Below are 19,439 nucleotides of genomic sequence, written 5' to 3'. Positions count from 1 at the left end.
AGGAACATATGAACGGATAGAATGGCCCCTTAACTATTTGAAAAAAAGAGAATGGTTTTTAATTAATTTTCTAATAATCATTTCATATTTCTTAACTGAGATTTTGATGATGGATTTATCTTTCTTTGGCATTCTCAAAATGTAGATATATCATCTTGAGATAAATGAAGTGCTCTTTATTATCAGTGTGATCTAGGAACAACTGAAGCACATTCACCATCCCCCTGAATGCCTTTGTTGTGTGCTTAATTTTTCTCTAACTATCTTTTCCCTCACCAGGTGCAAAAGTTTTGCATTTAAAACTAGCTTTTGCACTGAACAGAAGTGGTTGAAGGCAAGGTAGGTCAAGAGGATTGGAGTACTTTTTTTTAATGAAAGTCAGTGTTATCACACTACTTCGTACACTGAGGGAACACACCCATCAGAAAATGAAGTGACTTAGGCAAGACTCCAACGCTAATAGCTAAGACAGGAATAGAAATCCAGATCTTTGAGCTGTAATTCAGCACTGTGAAAGTTCTGCCCTTCACTTGGACAGTAGCAATTTTGTTAATTTATGGAAAACTGTGACTACAGTTTTTTAATTTATAAATAATGCAATGTAGATAAGCTGCTATAATACTGCATGGAGAAAATGGCAGGAGTTTTTCTTCCTGAGATGAAATAACCTTGTGTAATTTCAGAGTGGCATAGTGGATCCAGTCGACAGCACTTTGAGAGATTTCTGTGGTCAGTGCATTCGAGAATTTTTGAAATGGTCAATCAAGCAGACGACACCAAGACAGCAGGAGGAAAGCCCAGCAAACACCAAGTCTCTTTTTAAACGGTTGTACAGTCTTGCTCTTCATCCCAGTGCTTTCAAGAGGCTGGGTGCAGCACTTGCTTTTAACAGTATCTACAGAGAATTTAGGTGAGCAAGCAGAGCTTGAAACGGTAAATAACTTGGCCTAAAGGTTCAGTGAGATAAAAAGAGTTAATTGTACAGCTCGAATAGTTATCCACTGACACTCATCCTATTTATGTGTATGATAGCTGTAAAATTCAGTTACTCAACTTATTTTTAATAATAATTGTGTTGTTTGGGCCTTCTGTCCGTGTGAAATGTGTAAAAATAATTTTTCAGCATGAGTTTATAAGAAGTTTTTTATGCCTTCTCAGGATGCTCAGCAAAATTCACTGCTATTTTTAACTGGTTTAGATGTACTTTTTTTGTGCAAACATTTTTTTTTTTTTTTTAGTCTATCTCTGCAGTATTTAATTTGGTGGTTTTTAATTAGAATTTTACATTTGGTGCTTCTTCTGCTCATGTTTCTCATTAAATTTTTCCTGGTTTTTTAAAGGGAAGAAAATTCACTGGTGGAACAGTTTGTATTTGAAGCACTGGTGGTTTTTCTGGAAAGCCTGGCTTTAGCCCATACAGATGAGAAGTCATTAGGTGAGCCATAGTTAATTAACTGTGAAATGAATAAAAAAGTTACTTTATTGAATCTTGGGTTACAAAAGAAACTGTAACTGTAAGAAAAGTACACTTGTTTACTTTTGCAATGAAGGAAGAATTATTTTTCATTATCAGTATAGAGGTCATTTGATATCTAGTTAGGAACTCTTTGAATCAACTCCTTGCAATGTATAAAAGTGGAATATTTTGAGCCCAGGAGAAAGAACCTTTTCATATTTATGATGATTTATGGTTTTGTAATATAACACTGAAAAGGCTAATGGTGTTTCAGATTTGAGTTGTGATTTTGCAATTAAGTAGTGTAAAAAAATGTAGCTTGATGAGAATTTGTCTGTTCTTATATAACGAACAAATGCTCCAAAAATTGTCATTTTGATATATTCTGTGGCATATTTCCACTATTTTGTGATACCTTTTCATCATAGTCTTGTCATTCTTTACAACAATATGTAGTTGTGTGAAGAATCTGGGACCCCTTTCACAGTAGTAGTGATTCTTCAGTAAACCTTCTACTCTCTCTTCTTTTTTCCATGCTCTCATTGATTAATAGTAATTAGAACATGAAGACAAAAGTTGGGGTAACAAAACTTAATTTCTTTCAGAGGAAGAGTTCAGAATGTGGTAGAAGTGTCCCCAGAAGAATTACTCACTTGGGAAAATTTTACTGTTTCTCTAAGCATGATCACAGAAAATAGAATGCACAGTTTTATACCAAAAGCCTTAAGATTGGCTCAGGACAAGCTGGCCTGTCCGATGTTTTGTGATTTTGTTCTGCACCTTTGAAAATTTTACTGTAGAAGCACAGAGCAGTGGAGCTGGCAGACCTTATCATCTGTATAAGTCTCTTGCACCATGGCTACAGTGCTATCTCAATCAAATTACTGGCATTTTTTTTAGACATGTCAATTCTCTCTCTCCAACAGGAACTGCCCAGCAGTGCTGTGATGCTGTTAATCACCTGAAGCGCATAATCAAGCATAAAGCACCTTCTCTGAACAAGGAAGGCAAACGGCGGGTACCACGGTCAGCTATTTGCATTTATTTCCATACTGCAGTTTAACAAACGTTATCAGTAGTTCCATTAAATGCTTGGGATTCTGAAGGAGGATTTCATCCAATGGCAATTGCTGATACAGACCTCCTGAGTGTCTGTCGAACCACTGGTGGGAAAACACTGGACATAATATGGGAAGAACATGATTCTTTGTTGCAGCATGGTAAACTTGATTTAGTTTAGTGAGAAGAGGCAGAAGAGAAGAGCATGTTTCCCTCACAGCAGTGTATATAATAACATCACCACTGGTGGTAAAAAGCACTTGGAGAAAACTCCTCCAAAGCCTTTCTTACTGTTGTTAAATGTCACCAGAAGCAGGACAGGCTGCAACAGGATGATGAGCAATTAAAGAAGCAAAGCAAGTAAGGTAAAAGAAGCAAAAATGGATTCAGTGTAAGGATGGATGAAGCTCTGAGTCACCTGGCTGACCCTGATTTGATCAGGAGGTTGGATTAGAGACCTCCTTAGTTCCCTTTTTACCCAAATGATCATGTGATCTTAAGAAAACTGGCAAGTGGAGTTTAGATTTGGTTCACTGATGTGGCATTTGATAAGTTATGAGACTGGATAATTATGGGTATGGAGAAAAACATTGCAAGCTTATTTAAACTTTATTCTCATTTTTCTTTTTGAGTTTACAAAGAGAAGGGAGGATACCTGCTTCTGCATTTAAAATTATTTTCCACAAGGAGTATGGATTGGGGATCCCAAGCAGAATGAGGAGAAGGGAAAGCAGTGAAGAACTAAAGAAGGGAAGAACTCTTTCTTGTAGTGCAGATGGGTTGTAGTTGGATAGATAAAAGGGATTCATAATGCTCATGGAACATTTTGATTTTTTTTCAACTGATAGACTATTATTGCTTCTTGGTAGATGTCAAGAGGACTGTTAATCCCTAGTGTTTTTTGTGCAGGGGATTCCCAGCTACTAAATCCGTGTGTCTTCAGGACATTGTCACGTGGCTCTTAGTGCAGTGTGGACGACCTCAGACAGAGTGCCGGCATAAAGCCATGGAACTCTTCTATGAATTTGTTCCATTATTGCCAGGTATTTTAAGTCACAGTGCACTATTATCTTTTCTTTCTATATTCTGTGCATGCCTTCCCTCTGTGTTTTCTATGCTAGGTAGTAATTACAAGTAAATATCTGTTCACTCAGCATTGTTAAATAGAAACAGAGTTGTTGCTTATATTGCAAATTGGGTACTGTGAGAACCTCAGGGTTTGAGAGATGTTTTCGGGCATAGAAGAGGCTTTTTTGCAGACTTACTTCCAGGCCCAAAATTGCTGTTGTGTATCCAGATAAAGGCAAAATTTGTTGGTGAGGGTCTGTGAATGTCTTAAAAATTAGCCTCTTCCTTATGGAAGTTAAAGAAATGTGGGAATTTTAGGAATGTGACCAAAGTTAAACCAGAACCAATACCCTCTTTGCTAGAAGATGCAGTTTAGATCATGAAGTTGTTAGTTCATTTGCCTCTAGTTCTTTGCTAGTTTTGGATGTGTTTTTCCTAGAAAATTTATATTTCTATTTCTATTTCTGTCAGGAAACAGATCTCCGTCTTCTTGGCTGGCTGATACTCTGAAAAACAAAGGTGTTTCTTTCCTCATTAACAAATTTGAAGGAGGTGGTGCCGATGCCAAAAGTCCATCTGGGATCCTTTCCCAGCCAACTCTCCGTGGCATGCAGGAACCCTTCAGTTTACAGGCTGTTATGCAGTGGATGGACATGTTCTTAGCAGCACTGGATTGCTACAATACATTCTTTGAGCTGCAGATGATCAAACCTCATGAAGTACTGGGTGAGTGATTAACTGGTGCATTAGGTTCATTCGTGTGTGTTGCACAAAGCTCACCCAAGATGAGCTCTTAAGCTGGAATTTAATGTAGAATAGGTGTTTTCCAATGAAATGTGGAATAAAGTTTTCCAATGGAAGTTGTAATGGAATGGGGTTTTTTTAATGAAGTACTATATATCTTAAAATGTTTCCTTTTAGCCCTAAAAATTTGCATTTCTGAGTCATCTACTTGCCAGCAACTTTTTTTACTCTATCTCATCTTCAAAAATTATTCTGTATGACCCATTTCCCACAGCACAGAAAAGCAATAGATTTTTTTCATATTTTTCTTGAAATCCTTCTAAAGCTTTTTACCTGCTCTTTATTAATATCTGGAGAAAGCTATCACAAAACAATGAAAGAAGGCACCTTTTCACTTCAAGACTCATGCATGTTAGCTTTCTTCAGTTCCTAATGCATCAACTGCATCAGGTCCAAAAGCTGTGTTTGTATTTTGGTCAAGTAAAATAATAACGCCTTCTGTAGACACTGGTTCTCCCAAAAAGTTTTTCTTTCAATTATTCTTGCAAACCTAAACAAAATGTTTTTGTTCAGCGACAGTACAGTTTCATAGTCTTGTACAAGTTTCAGGTGGTCTGTCTGTCAGTGTTACACCTTTCTTGGTTTAAAAAAGTTCTGTAAGATTATTGTTGGATGTAGCTAGCATAGGGCTCAGTCATTCAAACTAGGGATTTATAATTTTTATGCATTTTATTACATAAGCCTAAATCTTCATCATTTGTAGTAAGTGCTTGTTGTGGTCAGTTTCTGGAGTGATCACTAAATACAACCCTGTCCTGCTATTCTGTTGCCCAGAATGGTAATATTTAGAACTGGCATAGAGCTTTCAGAAAACATTGGTATGAGATGTGCCTCTTTTTGTTTGTCATATCAGTTTGACTGTTTTCTTCCAAGCATGAGAACAATGTATTTTTTAATTGAGAGCTGCTGTATCGTTTCAACTCAGTGTAATTCTTTCTAGGTGCAGATGAAAGTTCCTTGTTCTTGGAAGCTGTGCAGTTCTTCCTTGACACTATTGCTTTGCATGATATCCACGCAGCAGAGCAGTGCTTTGATTGCAGTTCAAAAGGCAGCATGTTCAGCCCTCAGGAAAGGGACATGTACAACTACAGCAAGTGTACCATTGTAGTCCGGATCATGGAGTTTGTCACTGTCATCCTGGAAATGTGCCAGCAGGATTTCTGGAAGGTAGGCTCTGAAATCTGTAGTGGATAAAAGATACAGATTTTATATGTAGTTAAATATACATATTCTGTCTATGAAGTACTTGTAGTGATTATTTCCTGTATGATTCCTAATGGCATTAAATGTATGGTGGTTTTTCTGCTTAAAAGGCAGAAAGAATCGACACAATCTGCCTTTCTTGAATTCAGTATAGATATTCAGGTTTCGCTTTGTGCTATCCTCTGTTTGTCTCTCTACTGGTCTCTCTATTCAATGCAGTGTAAGCCATATTTAACTATATGAAGTACAATACTTATGAGCCTCTTAGGAAATTTACACTGCCAGATTTAGTTCTGAGACTGATTGTCTCATCAGCAAATCTCTGATAGTGTGTACAGAGATGTACATAAATATTTACAGGTGTATAGCCAAGACTGAAACATGCCTATGTGCTTTAAAAGATCTAAGTTGCAGTTTGCTGGGATAGCATGTATCCTATGTCTGTATTTATAGATACCTAATTTCTGTGCATTAGCATAAATGATTGAAAGTCAGACATTTTAATAGAGAAAACCAGCAAGAACAGTTACTGTTTCATGTTTGGTTTCATTTGAGATAGGATTAATGTTAGGTTATGAAAAATTAAATATAGAAATATAAATGAAATTTTCAAGTTATTATGGTGTTTTTTTCTTTCTAGCTGCTTGAGAAGGCACTGCTAAATGCAAGCTTTATAGAGCTTGTGGGGATGACAGTGTGTGATCCATCACACGTAGGCTTTAACACAGCTGATGTGCAAGTCATGAAAAAACTCCCAGATATCTCAGTAAGACTCATGAAAGCTCTGATGAAATCTCCCTATCAGGAATCCTTGAAACTGTGCATAAAAAAAAGAATCACACTGCAGAGGTAAGTAGGTTTCTGGTAAGCATGTGTCCAGAGCAAACCATCAGCATGAGAAATGGAAAGTATATAATGTTGTCTGTGGATGCACTAATGCAACATTATTGCTTCTGTTTTCCTCTCTAGCCTTGAGGACCTTTGTTCTTTTGATCTGTTTAATTCAGAGGCCCGTTTGGATCAAGTTAGATACAGTGCTGTGCTTTCTGCCTGCAAGCAACTCCAGAAATCTGGCCTGCTTCATTCTGTTCTTCATGCTCAGGTAATTGTTAATACAGAAAATAATAGTGAATAATTATACATTGTAAAGAGTTTTTCCTGTGTAAAACACCAGGATAAAAACAGAGAACAGATCAGATAAAGTTGTTTAAAATGAGATCAACAGTGAAGCGCTAGTGTTGAATGGGATCAAAAATAAATGTTTTATTTTTGTAGCACAATAATGAGGCTTGAACAACCTTTATAATTATGTTGGTCTTTCTCTGGTTGGCTCCAGACACTGAAAATCAGAATGTAGATTCTCTAACTTCCTTTAAGTGAGCTTTGCAAGACTGAAAGCTCAAAAAATTATGATTAACTATGCTATAAAGGAGACATTTTTTAGACAACCTTTACACAGAGACCATTCAAAGTGATGAGGAAAATTAGAAAAGGAGTATTTCCTGGCTGATCAGAAGCAATATAGTGGGTCTGAGTTGCAGGTAAACAGGATAGAGACTTCTGAAGTGTGAGGATGTAGACTATATTACTTAAATTCCTTCCACGAAGTTTCTGATTGTAGTAAATCTCTACTTTGGGCAATTGAGGGAACGGATTATGCAACGGCCACAAAGACTGAGAATTTGTGAATAAGGCTGTAACAAGGCTGAGCAAAGTTAACAAGTAACAAAATATTTAATTTCTGTGTGCTATCCATTCTCTACATCAACAAAATCTAAACCTGTGGTTGCAGTATATTGATAATCAGGGAGCTGCATGGTTTATGTTTTGTGTCCCACTCATCCTATTCAGCTGTTCATTTTACTTCTGTAGTCAAGTAAACCTAAAAAGATGGAGGAGGATTAGAATATTTGGAACATTTTAAAGTTACTTTTAGTTTGTTCTGAACTTTGTGCACAATAGACTTGTCTTATCTAAAATCTCATCCCTGAGTTAGAAACGTGTCTTGTCATGGTATCTTTTCATTGCTTTATAAGGAAATTATCTGGAGTTCAAGTGTTTTGATTAACTATACAGATGGATTTGATTTAATTTTTTCACATTTTATTATTGTCACTTCTGTGTTGGTTTCCATAGGCAGTTGGCTCCAAGCTTCTGTCGGTTGTTTATAAAGGCATTGCACCTGGAGGTGAAAGAATCTCTCTTCCATCCTTAGACATCAGCAGTAAGCGATTAGCTGATAGTCTTCTGCAGCTGGCCTTTGCTATGGATGAGCAGGTAGGATGTGTTTCTCCAGTTACAATCCTTAAAATAAAGTAAACAAAATAAATAAGTTTGGGGTGGGAGCTTGAAAAAAAAATCATGTGCTTTTCTAAGAAATTTCTAAGTGAAATGTGATGTCCTTGAAATAACTCATCTCTACACCTTGATTTTCAGTGTGAGGAGCTAGTAAGTCTGCTGTTGAACACAGTAGTGTTATCTGTGCCGCTATCAGGAGCATCCCAGAATCACCTGATGAATTTCTCTCATGGACAGTATTTCTACAGCTTGTTCTCAGAAACCATCAATCAACACCTACTGAAAAACCTGGATGTGACCGTAGTCCGTCTTATGGAATCATCTGTCAGCAACCCTCAAATGGTATTGGACTTACTCTTTAAAAGGAAAAAGTCAAAAGGGAATATTAGAAGTAACAATTTTATTATTGTTCTTAGAGTGGGGTAAAAAGTGCATTGGGTTGAATTTCAGACAGCAGTGCATTGAGTTTTTGGGTTGAGTTTCGGTGTTTTTCTTGTCTTGACCTACTGGCATGATCTCTGGCAACCTGACATTACTTTGACCTCAGATCAAACTGAGTGGAAAGTGCTTAACTATTACCTATCCTGAAATCTATGGATTTCAGGACATCTTTGTATAGTACTTCAGATAAAAAATGTCCTTTCAAAGGAGGGACCCATTTACTGTGCTTTTCTTTTCATTGCAGAATGGTCCCAGAGCATGTGACTTGGATTTGTTTTGGATAAAACTAAACTGAAAAACAAACTCCAACTACTAATGGGCTTATAGTCCACAGGACTAGGGTAGAACTAGATCAGAGTATTAAAAAGAGAGACGTACACACAACAACATCCTGAGCTGAAATAAATACAGGGTACTTTGTCAGGTACTCAGTCTCAGTGCTACTTGTTTGGGTTAACAGACTTGTTCCTGTTTGTCTACAGCACTTAAAGAACTCGTGCCATGAAGGAAACTTAGAACTGAGAAGTCTTCCTTCAGTGCTTCTGACAAACAGAGGGGTCAAAAAGATCAAAAGTCTGCTTTTCCTTTTGATTAAAAAGATGCTCAGCAAAGTAGAATCATCCTTTAAAAATAATTGACTCTTTTATAATGCAGAATGTTATGGTTAGACGTGCTGCATCCGAGTAGTAGTTTAAGAGACTTGCAGCATCATTTTTGGTGATACCAAAAATAGTTTAATTAGACTGTAGAGGAATGTGTATGTGTTAATAGGCTGTTTCTGATTATGATTCTCTAGTATTTCCTGTGCCAAGCATGCCACACGCAATACATTAATTCTTTTAAGTGTATCTGACAGATGATAGTGACTATTTGCTTTAGAAGAAAAGAGATTTCAAGCATACTTAGTTCATAGCTCCTGTGCAAGGCTTATTTTTCTTTTCAAAATGTATGTGATTAAGTTAGCATGTGTGCTATTTTTCAATTTCACACTAACTAAAATTATCAAGTATTGATCTTTATTCTGGATTATAATTTATTTCTCCATATATGCACAAAAGGCATTGGAAGTAAGTGCTGTGCTGTACTCTGAAACAGGAGTAAATTGGAGAGATGGAGGTTTTTTTGAGAAGGGCTTGTTTTTAATTTCCTGCAGAGACCTTTCTTCTGCATCCTTTCGAGATTTAAATCTACCATTGCTTTGTGTTTATGGCTGCCCATAGCACTGAAGTGATCCTATCATCCTTCCCTTTGGGGTGCAAGAATCTTACCTGTTGCTGTTCCTTGCAGGTTGGGAGCATTTTGAATGGCATGTTAGATCAGAGCTTTAGGGACCGTGCTGTGCGCAAGCAGCAAGGGGCAAAGCTGGTGGCAGCTGTACTGAGGAACTGGGAGAAACTGGACGCCTGGTGGGCCAAAGGCTCATCTGCTGAGAGCAAAATGGCAGTCTTGACCCTGCTGGCAAAGGTTCTGCAGGTAGGTACTGCTTTATAAAATTCAGGTAACCTTTCTAGTTCTGTAGGGATTGCATGGTGTTTTCAAGAAATGCTGTTCAAGTAATATGTTTTATATTTGGAGAAAAAAAAGGGAAAAGTTGAACAGTGTTAGAATATGGGTGTTTTTATAAGCAAAGCACAAAAAAATTTGGAGCAGGTGGAAATTACTACATATTGCTCTTCTTCCCCCCTACCCCCTTTTTTTTTAATTGTTCTCATGTTTTAGCTGCCTATTTTCCTTTTGGAGAACTGGTACAAGTACGGAGTGAACTCTGAGTAGCCTCTGGTACTCAAACATTCTTTGCCATATTGGCATCCAGGAAGTCACAGTGGTGGAATTCTATCCATATTAACAAACTTCAGAATTATCTTTACTTTAAACACTTAATTTCTGTGACATTGAGATTTTGGTCTGGTGGGGTTTTTTTCTATTTTGAAAACATAATTATCTACTTAACATTTTGGAATTTTTGTAGGAACATGTAAAAAGTAGTTGTACACAAATACACTCAAAGATCAACTGTTGAGCATAATTTTTATTCTTTATACTTAATTATATTAAACGTGAATTTTTTTAAAGGTATGTGTTAGGGCACAGAATGTGAACTGTATTGCTGTATTAGCTGGCACTGAAATGACCAGTAGGAAATTTGGCTTTCCGAAGGAGATTAATATTTTTTGAATTGAAAAGTACCTAACATTATGATTTTATTTGTAATGTGTAGGAGCTTTCATGGTTCTTCTTTTAAAACCAAAATTACTCAGTATGTGTTTTCTGTTGATTCAGTTTATTTTTTCAAATAAATAATTCTATAGCTCAAGGGGTTTTTATTATCTTCTATCACGTATCTCTTTAACTAGTTAAAAAAATAAAACTAATTTTTTTTTATTTATTCTGTCTTTCCAGATAGACTCTTCAGTTTCTTTCAATACCAATCATGAAGCATTTGCAGCTGTTTTTAATACCTATACCAGTCTACTTACTGATCAGAATTTAGGCTTAAATCTTAAGGTAAATTGGTCACTTCAAGAGCCTCCCTACCCTCCCTAGATAGGAATGTTAGTTGTTCATGGAATTCTCTGTTATTTGGCTTAATTCTTATCATGGACTTCTGGGTTTCTATTCTTCTGTTCATCATCCTAAAACTTGTAAATCATCCTTTCTGTTCTTCAGACAGAAGGCACTATCACAGCTGCCGTGCTTTGATTTAAGGTGCTCTTTTTTTTTCCCCTTGCTCAGAAGAAAGGAATGGAATTACTAGGAAAAAAAATCACTGTCAGTTGCAAGTTGTCTTGAACTCTCAAGTGTTCATTTGAGAAATGACAGCTAATCAGGCTTTTAACAAGGAGGGACATTTCCTAATGGTCCAATTATGGACATTTGTGATGATTTTAACATCCATGTCTGCAAGAGTACTAATGGAGTAGTTGCTATATGCAACTTGGTCAGGAGAGGGAGATAAAGTACTGCAGACTGAAAATGGGAGTTACAAAACACCCTGGTTGGACTACAATAATAAAAAATTTTGTGCTTATGGAAGTTTTGTTTAGTTGCTTCTCAGCCAGTCTGCCTTTAATTAAGCAGAGTTTTGTCCTTTCCTATGTGTTCAAAATAAATAAAGTTTGGGATTTTGCTTTAGCTATGAGGTGATCCATTAAATCAGTGATTTGTGTGAGAATGAACGCTTGCTTAAAAGAACAGTGAGATATTCATAGCCATGTCAGCCATGGGATATTAATTAGCTTTAACTCTCCCTCAGCAGTGACATGAGAGTTAAAAGCTCTTTTCTGATACAGCAGCTGGAAAGAAGAGCATCTGCATAACATTTTTATTGGTTATTTTATTTATTTATTACTGAGCCATTGAATCAGTAAGAACAGCCACTGCTGCTGTTCTGTGGTCCTATTCAGCTGACTTCAGAGTTAGGGAATAAGTTATTTTTTTAGTGGGAAACTGTATCTTTTTTTAATGTATGTATGTTTGTTTGTTTTCTTCAGGGCCAAGCAGTGATAATTCTCCCGTTCTTCACAAATTTGACAGGAGAAAAGCTTAATGACCTTAAGAATGCTCTGGATCAATTTGTAGCTTTCAATTTTCCTATGAGGTCTGATGAGTTTCCCAAAGGAACCTTGAAGTACAATAACTATGTAGACTGCACTAAGAAGGTCAGTATTTTTAACGAATGCATAATTAGTAGCCAAAGTGAACTGTGTCTGGTAACAGTGTTTCACAGGATCTGAAATTAAAGAGATCTGAAATTAATGATTCTTCATTCACATGAGGAGATCAGCTTTAATGTTTCTGGGTTATGTCTTTATTCAGAAATTGTATCTACAGAAGCACATTAAATAAGCACACACTTCTGTGCATCTGTTTCTGATCAGTATTAAAAAATAATTACATCATTAGATTGAAGTGATTTGTTCCAGTGTGGCTTTTCATGTTACATGTTGCTTCTTCTTCAGTTTTTAGATGCATTAGAATTGTCTCAGAGTCCAATGTTGTTGCAACTGATGACAGAAATCCTCTGTAGGGACCACAGGCATTTCATGGAGGACTTATTTCAAGCCAGCTTCAAAAGAATCTCCAGAAGGTGGGTTTAGTCCACTGGGTTTTGTGCTTGTTCTCATTGAATTTTTGCTGAAGCAAATGTGCTTTTTGCATTTTATTGTCCTTATAACAGTGACACTATAAAGTTTTATGTAATAGTTTTAATTCAGATTTTGTTTGTCTGTACATTTTTAAATTATTTCCAGAGTGTGAAGAGGTGACATCTGTTTCCAGATTACAATTCCAGTGCCTGTGCAAATTTGGGAAGTCTTCTGTAAATAAGCTTGTTCTGAGATAATCCAGTTGACAATAGTATTTGTTTGTTATATATTTGCTATCCCTGTATAGCCTTATGATCACTTAAGTTGATAGTACTTAAATTGACAGTGAATTAATTTGTTCAACCCCTTTGAAAAGACAACAATGCCCTTATTTCATTGAATAATTCTAGGGTGGTAAATTGTAGACTCAAACATGTTCTGTCCACAGGAGAGATATTCAATATCTCTTCCAAAATCAACATTACAATTTTTGATGGGCTGTTGAGTAATGACTATTGTGCAGCATGTAATTTCGTGGACAAAGTAATTTACCTTATGACCATATCCCATTTTTTAAATTTTAGCTTTACTAAAATTATTCGGAATAGCAGATCATCTAGTAGTGGAACACTTGGAAGCCACAGCTCTTTTTTTCCTTTGGTTTGCTTACATCTCTCATAAAAAGGAAGTGAGAAAGTTAATGTTTGATATAGGCTTAAATTATTAAAAATACACAAACAAGTTTGCCATCTCTTGCAGACTGAGAAGCTGAGGTGGGCTTTTTTGAGAGTTGCATAATACTTTCAACCAAGGTCTTGCATGTCTTGTCGGATAACCCAAGCGGGCATGAATGCAGTCAGTAAAAAAATTCAAATGTCCTAAGAATGTGACACGTAAGTGAAATCTGATAAAAGAGATTTCGGTCTTGTTTAGGAGCACCAGTGACAAACAAGTGATACTGTTGGACACTGTTCACAAAATGTTCCGAAGTGAAGAACTCCTTTCAAATACTGCTCGCCAAGCATTTGTGGATCGCTCCCTCCTCACTCTCTTGTGGCACTGCAGCTTGGATGCACTGAGAGTATTCTTTACCAAGATTATAGTAGAGGCTATGGATACACTTAATTCCAGGTTTACAAAGGTATGACTTATATATTTTTTTAAACTTTTGTTTGTTTATTTATTTACAGTTAGGGAAGATCAAAAAAAAGGTTGATGTTGGTATGTACATTTTGCTTAACTTTGAATAAAAACAGTTTGATTTCTAATTTACTGTATCCTAGAACAGAAGTGTGTGCCAGTTATATAATGTGATTATTACTGATAAACTTTTCTTTATTCCCCAACACACTGTTCCTTTGGAGTTAACGCATGTTTGCAAATCTGCTGTGTATAAAAATTGAAGTTGGAATGGAAGCTCTGAAATTAGGTACATTACTTCTAGAGAAAGAAATACACTTGCAATCCCTGCGAAGGTTCTTTAGCAAGGGATTAAGAGCACAGATCTTTCTTTCTCTGTTTACAGCCTGTCTTCAATTCAAGAGTATAGTTGCATGTAATGATCTTGTTGCCAGTGGAGTCTGTGCTCTTGCTATAGTTCTTCAGTCCCATGCTTTTGCTGGTGCAGATGTTCACAGGCAGCAGAACAAGCAAGAAGCTTAAATCACTGAAGTTTAATAATAGTTATTGAAACAAAATGCTAAAACTAAGATCTGTGTAGAGTCACCCACAACATGTCCCTGTTGCTGTAAATGTTGGCACCAAAATGAGGTGCATAAAGAAGCTCATGAATGACACCAAGGATGATGACAGGTGTGTGTTTTGCTTATATGTGTCATGAGGCTGAGCTGTCACTTGGTACTCTGCCTATTTTCCTCCAGTATTCTTATAATAATTTAGGCAAGTAGTAGTTAAGACAGCTCACCAGACAAGCATGGGTTGACACAGTTCTAATAACTGTGCTACACGGGAACTCAGAATCTGTCAGTCTTCTGTTATCATCAGCTCTTTTCTCTGTTTTAGGAGGTGGAAGTAAGCTGAAGGCTGTCTAAGAAATGTCAAGTAACTGTGGAACTATTTAGAAAGGACAAAAGTCAGGGAATGTTCTTTCTGAGATTCTGCTTATTTGTTTCTAGTCCCATGAATATACTTTTGATACACAAATCACCAAGAAAATGGGGTATTACAAGCTGCTAGAAGTGATGTATGTGCGACTTTCAAAAGAGGAAGTTTACTCCAAGGACTCTAAAATTAACCAAACTTACCGTGGCTCCATGAGTGTAGAAGGAAATGAACTTACCAAAACACTAGTAAAGTAAGACCATTGTTTATTTTATTTACTTCATATTTCTGCTTAGGTTTTGATCAGATGTGGTTTTTTAAGTAGGCCATATGAAGCAAAAGATAGATTTGATAATCAAAAGGTAATCTCTTCCATAGCTTTTGATTTTAAATTAAATATTCAACATTGAGTTTGCATTGTTAGAATTACTTGTAGTTTAAACTACAATCTTGTGTTAGGATAACCTTTGCCCTCCTGCTTTTGTACTTCTTTTAAAATTTGTTAAACTTACACATTTATTTTACCTTTTCAGTATGATTCTTGGCCTTAATTTGGGGTTTTCGCAAATTTGGTTTCAGTATACTCACACTTCTATGTGGAGCATAGCTCTGTATTGCAAAATTGGTATTTACATGATTGATAAGAAGATGGGATGGATTTTCATTTACATTTCATAATACAGCAGCACACCCAGTAGGAGTAATTGGCTTGATCATCACTGCAAAGGGGCACAAAAGAGAAGTACTGAATATATTTGTTAATTAGTATTGCTTAGTTTGTTTACTTTTCAGAGAAAAAAATAAGATATCTGAACTGCTGTTTGTTTTGTTTTGTTTTTTGTTTTACAATATTATATGAAGACTTCAAAGAATTTCTTGGCTGTGATTTGCAGATCTATAATTGGCTTTGTGCCAAAGGCCTTAAAAATCACATCTAAACTATTTTCTTCAGCTAATCCATAAAATACCTTAGGATGCATGTCCATTCATAATTTTTTGGGAAAGGATCATGAGAGAAATTTTTGTATGCATCAAAACAAATATTTGTCTTATCTGAGCATTACCTGTCATCACATTTCTGACATTAAGGACTCCTGTATAAATATTTGGGGAAGTTTTCTTTACCATTGCTGAATGGTTCCATTTTGGTTCCTGCAGGATACTTGAACAAGTCTGAGGTGGTTTAATCAGGTACTGTTTTCCTTGAGATTCTGTTGATTCACTGGTCTCTGATTGGAAGCCTTCTTGTACTGCTTAATATAAGACTTCTGATGGTGTTTTCTTGCCCGTTTGAATTTAAGGTCGTGCTATGATGCATTTACAGAAAACATGGCAGGAGAGAGTCAGCTGCTGGAGAAGAGGAGACTGTATCACTGTGCAGCCTATAACTGTGCTATTGCTGTCATCAGTTGTGTCTTCACTGAAAGTAAATTTTATCAAGGCTTTCTTTTTTCAGAAAAATCAGAAAAGGTGAGAAGCTTTTGCTGTTGTTAGAAGGCTTACAGAGCATGAGACACAAAGTGATTTTACCTGATGGCAATAAATCACAGAATGAAACCTGAATGACACACAATTATACTAGCAAACTACCCGGTGAGGCAATAGAAGGAGTGGTAGCAAGTTGTACTAACTGCTTGGGAATGGGTGAAGTAGTGATAATGTTAACCTTCCACTCCCAACCAATTTTCTAAAATAGGAGGAAATGGCCCCTATTGTTTAACTTCTCAAGTGCTTGGAATATACTTGCATACAAGAGTCCTTTCTACAGAGCACATTCTGTGCTGTGAGTTCTTGAGTAGTTAAGTAACAAAATTCTTTTCAGAGTACTGATGTAGAAGAGAAAGCATGCCACACTTTCTATGTTGTATATTGACCTGTTGAATTTTTTTTAAAGAAGAAATAAAATACATTCAAGGCAATTGTTATTGTACATAGCATTATAATTTTGCTGTTTCCAAACATGCTTTGGTTTGCAGAACTTGCTGATTTTTGAAAATTTGATAGACCTGAATCGCCAGTACACATTTCCTGTTGAAGTTGAGGTGAGTGAAATTTCTGGCCTTTTGTGTTTCTAAGTAAAAAAAAAGGTATGACTTTAACAATGTGGTTACTGAAGACCAGATCAATTCCCACAAATGGAGAAAGAGGATACAAAACTGGAATATTCCTCTAATGATTTAACATATATTTTTCTGAGAGAAATCCAGACCTGAAATTTAGAACAGACCTGTAGTACACATAACTTTTAGCATACTTTTTAGTGTACTTATTTGGATAGTGAACAACTGTAGGAATAAAATATTATGGGTTTTTTCTGTAGCATTAATAATAATCATTAATAATAATCAATAATAATAATGATTAATAATAATCATTTACAAAACGAGATTTCCATTCATGTCAATAGGTTTTAATAATTTTTTGTTATCTCTGTAAATAAATAAGTGTAATAATCTGTAATTTCTTTTAAAGTCCATTAACTATTTTTTAAAATTTAAGTAATTAGAACTGTATTTCTTGCTGTTTAGATGCCTCTGGAACGGAAGAAGCGGTACATTGCAATTAGGAAGGAGGCCAGGGATGCAGGGAATAGCAGCCAGGGTATGGAAGTCATTTATGGTGATGAGAAAAATGCTTTCTTACCTGTCCTACAGTATTTCTCAGTGTGTTCTTCGCTGGCTTCTACAGTAGCAGGAACAAATAAAAGCCTTCAATGTATTCCGTCTAACAATCAATTCCAACCTACCCTCAAGTTTTAGTGGGCAGTAAAGGTTTGTTTCTTGCAATTGCCTTGATTAATGGACTGTTCTTCTCTCCTGTCTAGATGAACCCAAGTATTTAGCTTCTTCATCATACATGATGGATAGCAGTTTGAGTGAGGAAATGAGTCAGTTTGATTTTTCTACTGGAGTCCAAGGTTTTTCTTATAGCTCCCAAGATGTTACAGCTAGCAGCACTCGTTTCAGGAGAAAGGTAATTTAGTCACTTATGTGCTGTGAGAAAGAAGTTTTATGCTTTTGAGGAAATGCATACATTTATTGGGATTGAGAATTTTGTAGTCTTCTATATTTGTTTTATATGACTGGGAATGGGTTCCTCCAAAAGAAGAGGGAGGAGACTTGAGCTGTTTTCTGTCACTTTTCTTTTTTCCTCTCTGCCTGGTCTACAGTTGAAGAGCAATAATGCCCTGTTAGGTTTCTAAAGCTGAGTAGTGTGAATGAAGTCCAGCCTGAGTTGTAAAAAGATGTCTTGTGACTGCACTCAGGCATGTCCTCTGATGGTTATGTTTTGTTGTTAGGCATCTGGTTTCTTCATTTCCCTCTTGTTTTGGTTTGTGACAGAACTGACTGTATCAACTGGATAGAATAAATAATCAAACAATTATTTTTGGTTTTCTCTTTTGGCACCTTTTATTTTGGCTCTTGGAAGATATTAAGTGCTGTTCTTTCAGCAAAGACTCGAAATTGTGTTCCTTCTGCAATCAAAAGATGTTTCACCAGACCTAATGCTGTTAGAATAGATACCTCCTATGAAGCAGAAAGCTTATAAAAGTATTGTAGACACTAAAGACAGAATCTGTCAAAATAACTGTTAACACTGGTGAACATAAACTGTTTCCATGTTGTGGAGCAGGGAGGTGTTTTAGCTGCAGGGAAGTTAAGCAAGATAGAAAGTATGCTTCTAGTTTGCCTTGTGATGTAATTTATAACTAAACAATTTTCTTTTGTGATTTACTCTGTGCAGCAAAAAAGAGCTCTGCAAATGCTACTCAGTGAGAAACAACATATCTATAAAAATAGAGGTGTTAATGTATTCTTTGAGCTATGAAATGAGATAATTTCTTTGAGGTTCAGCTTAACTCTTCCTGCTTTCAGCATTTGCCATACCTGTCCTGTCAGGTAGTAAAGTCAGAGTAACATAAAGTTGGCATCCATTGGCACAAAAAGTAAAGAATATGCAGATCTGATGCATGCATTTGGGAGGCATCTGTTTGAACAACACATTTGATGTGTTCCCAGTTGGACTCACTGAATGTGTAGTCAAATCTAAGCACAGATAAGGTCAGAATGACTCATGGCATGATTGGGATTTAAAAGAAACGGTATTGTTATTAACCATAGTAATGCTTTTTTTTTAGGAGCCTACTGAATACAAGGTTTCAAATGATGAGATGGAGCTGGAAATGGATGAATTCAACCAACATGAATGTATGGCTTCTATGACCACTCTGATTAAACATATGCAGAGGAGCCAGATCACACCCAAAGTGGAGGAGGCCAGTATTAACTAAAAAGTTGGCAAATTTCCGTTAATATGACCAAGAAAAGAGAGTTGTGATTGAATCCTTTCATTTATTAATTTTATTGGCTATATTATAGTGAAACCTGTGTGGTTTGAGCTTGGGGCTTTTTGGCTTGGTGAGCCTGTTGGGTGCAAGAAGTGATTTTTGTTCATCTCTTCTAAATTTCAGGGGACAGTTCCAGTAGATCTTCCTCTTTGGATGAAATTTCTTCATGGCAAATTAGGAAACCCATCAGTACCATTAAATATTCGTCTCTTCATAGCAAAGCTTATTGTTAATACTGAGGATGTGAGTAATTTTTTATTCATAATATCGAATGTGTAACTCTTAATGTTACAGGGTAAAATATTTCATCAGCTGAGACCTTTGGGGCATTCAAATTGAGTAATTTACTGTGATAAAAAGGAGTGCATTTATGGCCCAAAATTTCACATAGTGCAAGTATTTTGAATGCATCATTAATACTTTTTCTCCCATATTCTACTTCTTTAAGTAGAGGGTGTTGCAGTATGCGTGTCTTCTGGAAACCACAAGTTATGTATTCATTGATACTAGGCAAGGGGTGGGGCTTTCCATCTTCACAGGAGCAAATACAATGTTTTATTAGTGGACATGGGTGGGTCTTATAGAAACACTTTGAGCTAAATGATTTTCTTGTTAC

At 36.2% G+C, this 19,439-nt stretch overlaps 1 protein-coding gene across 1 annotated transcript in view; it reads left to right on the top strand.

Annotated features, from left to right (window-relative positions):
* PRKDC (protein kinase, DNA-activated, catalytic subunit) overlaps positions 1 to 19,439 on the top strand; it is an 81,456-nt gene that overhangs the window by 22,549 nt on the left and 39,468 nt on the right. The window contains exons 27-48 of the mRNA XM_066330881.1: positions 684 to 910; positions 1,341 to 1,435; positions 2,383 to 2,482; positions 3,425 to 3,558; positions 4,055 to 4,309; positions 5,328 to 5,554; positions 6,231 to 6,439; positions 6,560 to 6,692; positions 7,727 to 7,867; positions 8,027 to 8,230; positions 9,617 to 9,802; positions 10,730 to 10,834; positions 11,821 to 11,988; positions 12,289 to 12,416; positions 13,348 to 13,555; positions 14,550 to 14,728; positions 15,777 to 15,945; positions 16,452 to 16,517; positions 17,004 to 17,076; positions 17,300 to 17,448; positions 18,614 to 18,751; positions 18,947 to 19,066. Of these exons, the coding sequence (XP_066186978.1) occupies positions 684 to 910; positions 1,341 to 1,435; positions 2,383 to 2,482; positions 3,425 to 3,558; positions 4,055 to 4,309; positions 5,328 to 5,554; positions 6,231 to 6,439; positions 6,560 to 6,692; positions 7,727 to 7,867; positions 8,027 to 8,230; positions 9,617 to 9,802; positions 10,730 to 10,834; positions 11,821 to 11,988; positions 12,289 to 12,416; positions 13,348 to 13,555; positions 14,550 to 14,728; positions 15,777 to 15,945; positions 16,452 to 16,517; positions 17,004 to 17,076; positions 17,300 to 17,448; positions 18,614 to 18,751; positions 18,947 to 19,066 (3,414 nt within the window). The remainder of the gene's footprint in view (positions 1 to 683; positions 911 to 1,340; positions 1,436 to 2,382; positions 2,483 to 3,424; positions 3,559 to 4,054; positions 4,310 to 5,327; positions 5,555 to 6,230; positions 6,440 to 6,559; positions 6,693 to 7,726; positions 7,868 to 8,026; positions 8,231 to 9,616; positions 9,803 to 10,729; positions 10,835 to 11,820; positions 11,989 to 12,288; positions 12,417 to 13,347; positions 13,556 to 14,549; positions 14,729 to 15,776; positions 15,946 to 16,451; positions 16,518 to 17,003; positions 17,077 to 17,299; positions 17,449 to 18,613; positions 18,752 to 18,946; positions 19,067 to 19,439) is intronic.

Source organism: Sylvia atricapilla, chromosome 1 (genome assembly GCF_009819655.1).
Source record: "Sylvia atricapilla isolate bSylAtr1 chromosome 1, bSylAtr1.pri, whole genome shotgun sequence".
NCBI classification, from domain to species: Eukaryota; Metazoa; Chordata; class Aves; order Passeriformes; family Sylviidae; genus Sylvia; species Sylvia atricapilla.
Note: the sequence above shows the minus strand (reverse complement) of the source record. Positions and strands in the feature narration are given on the sequence as shown.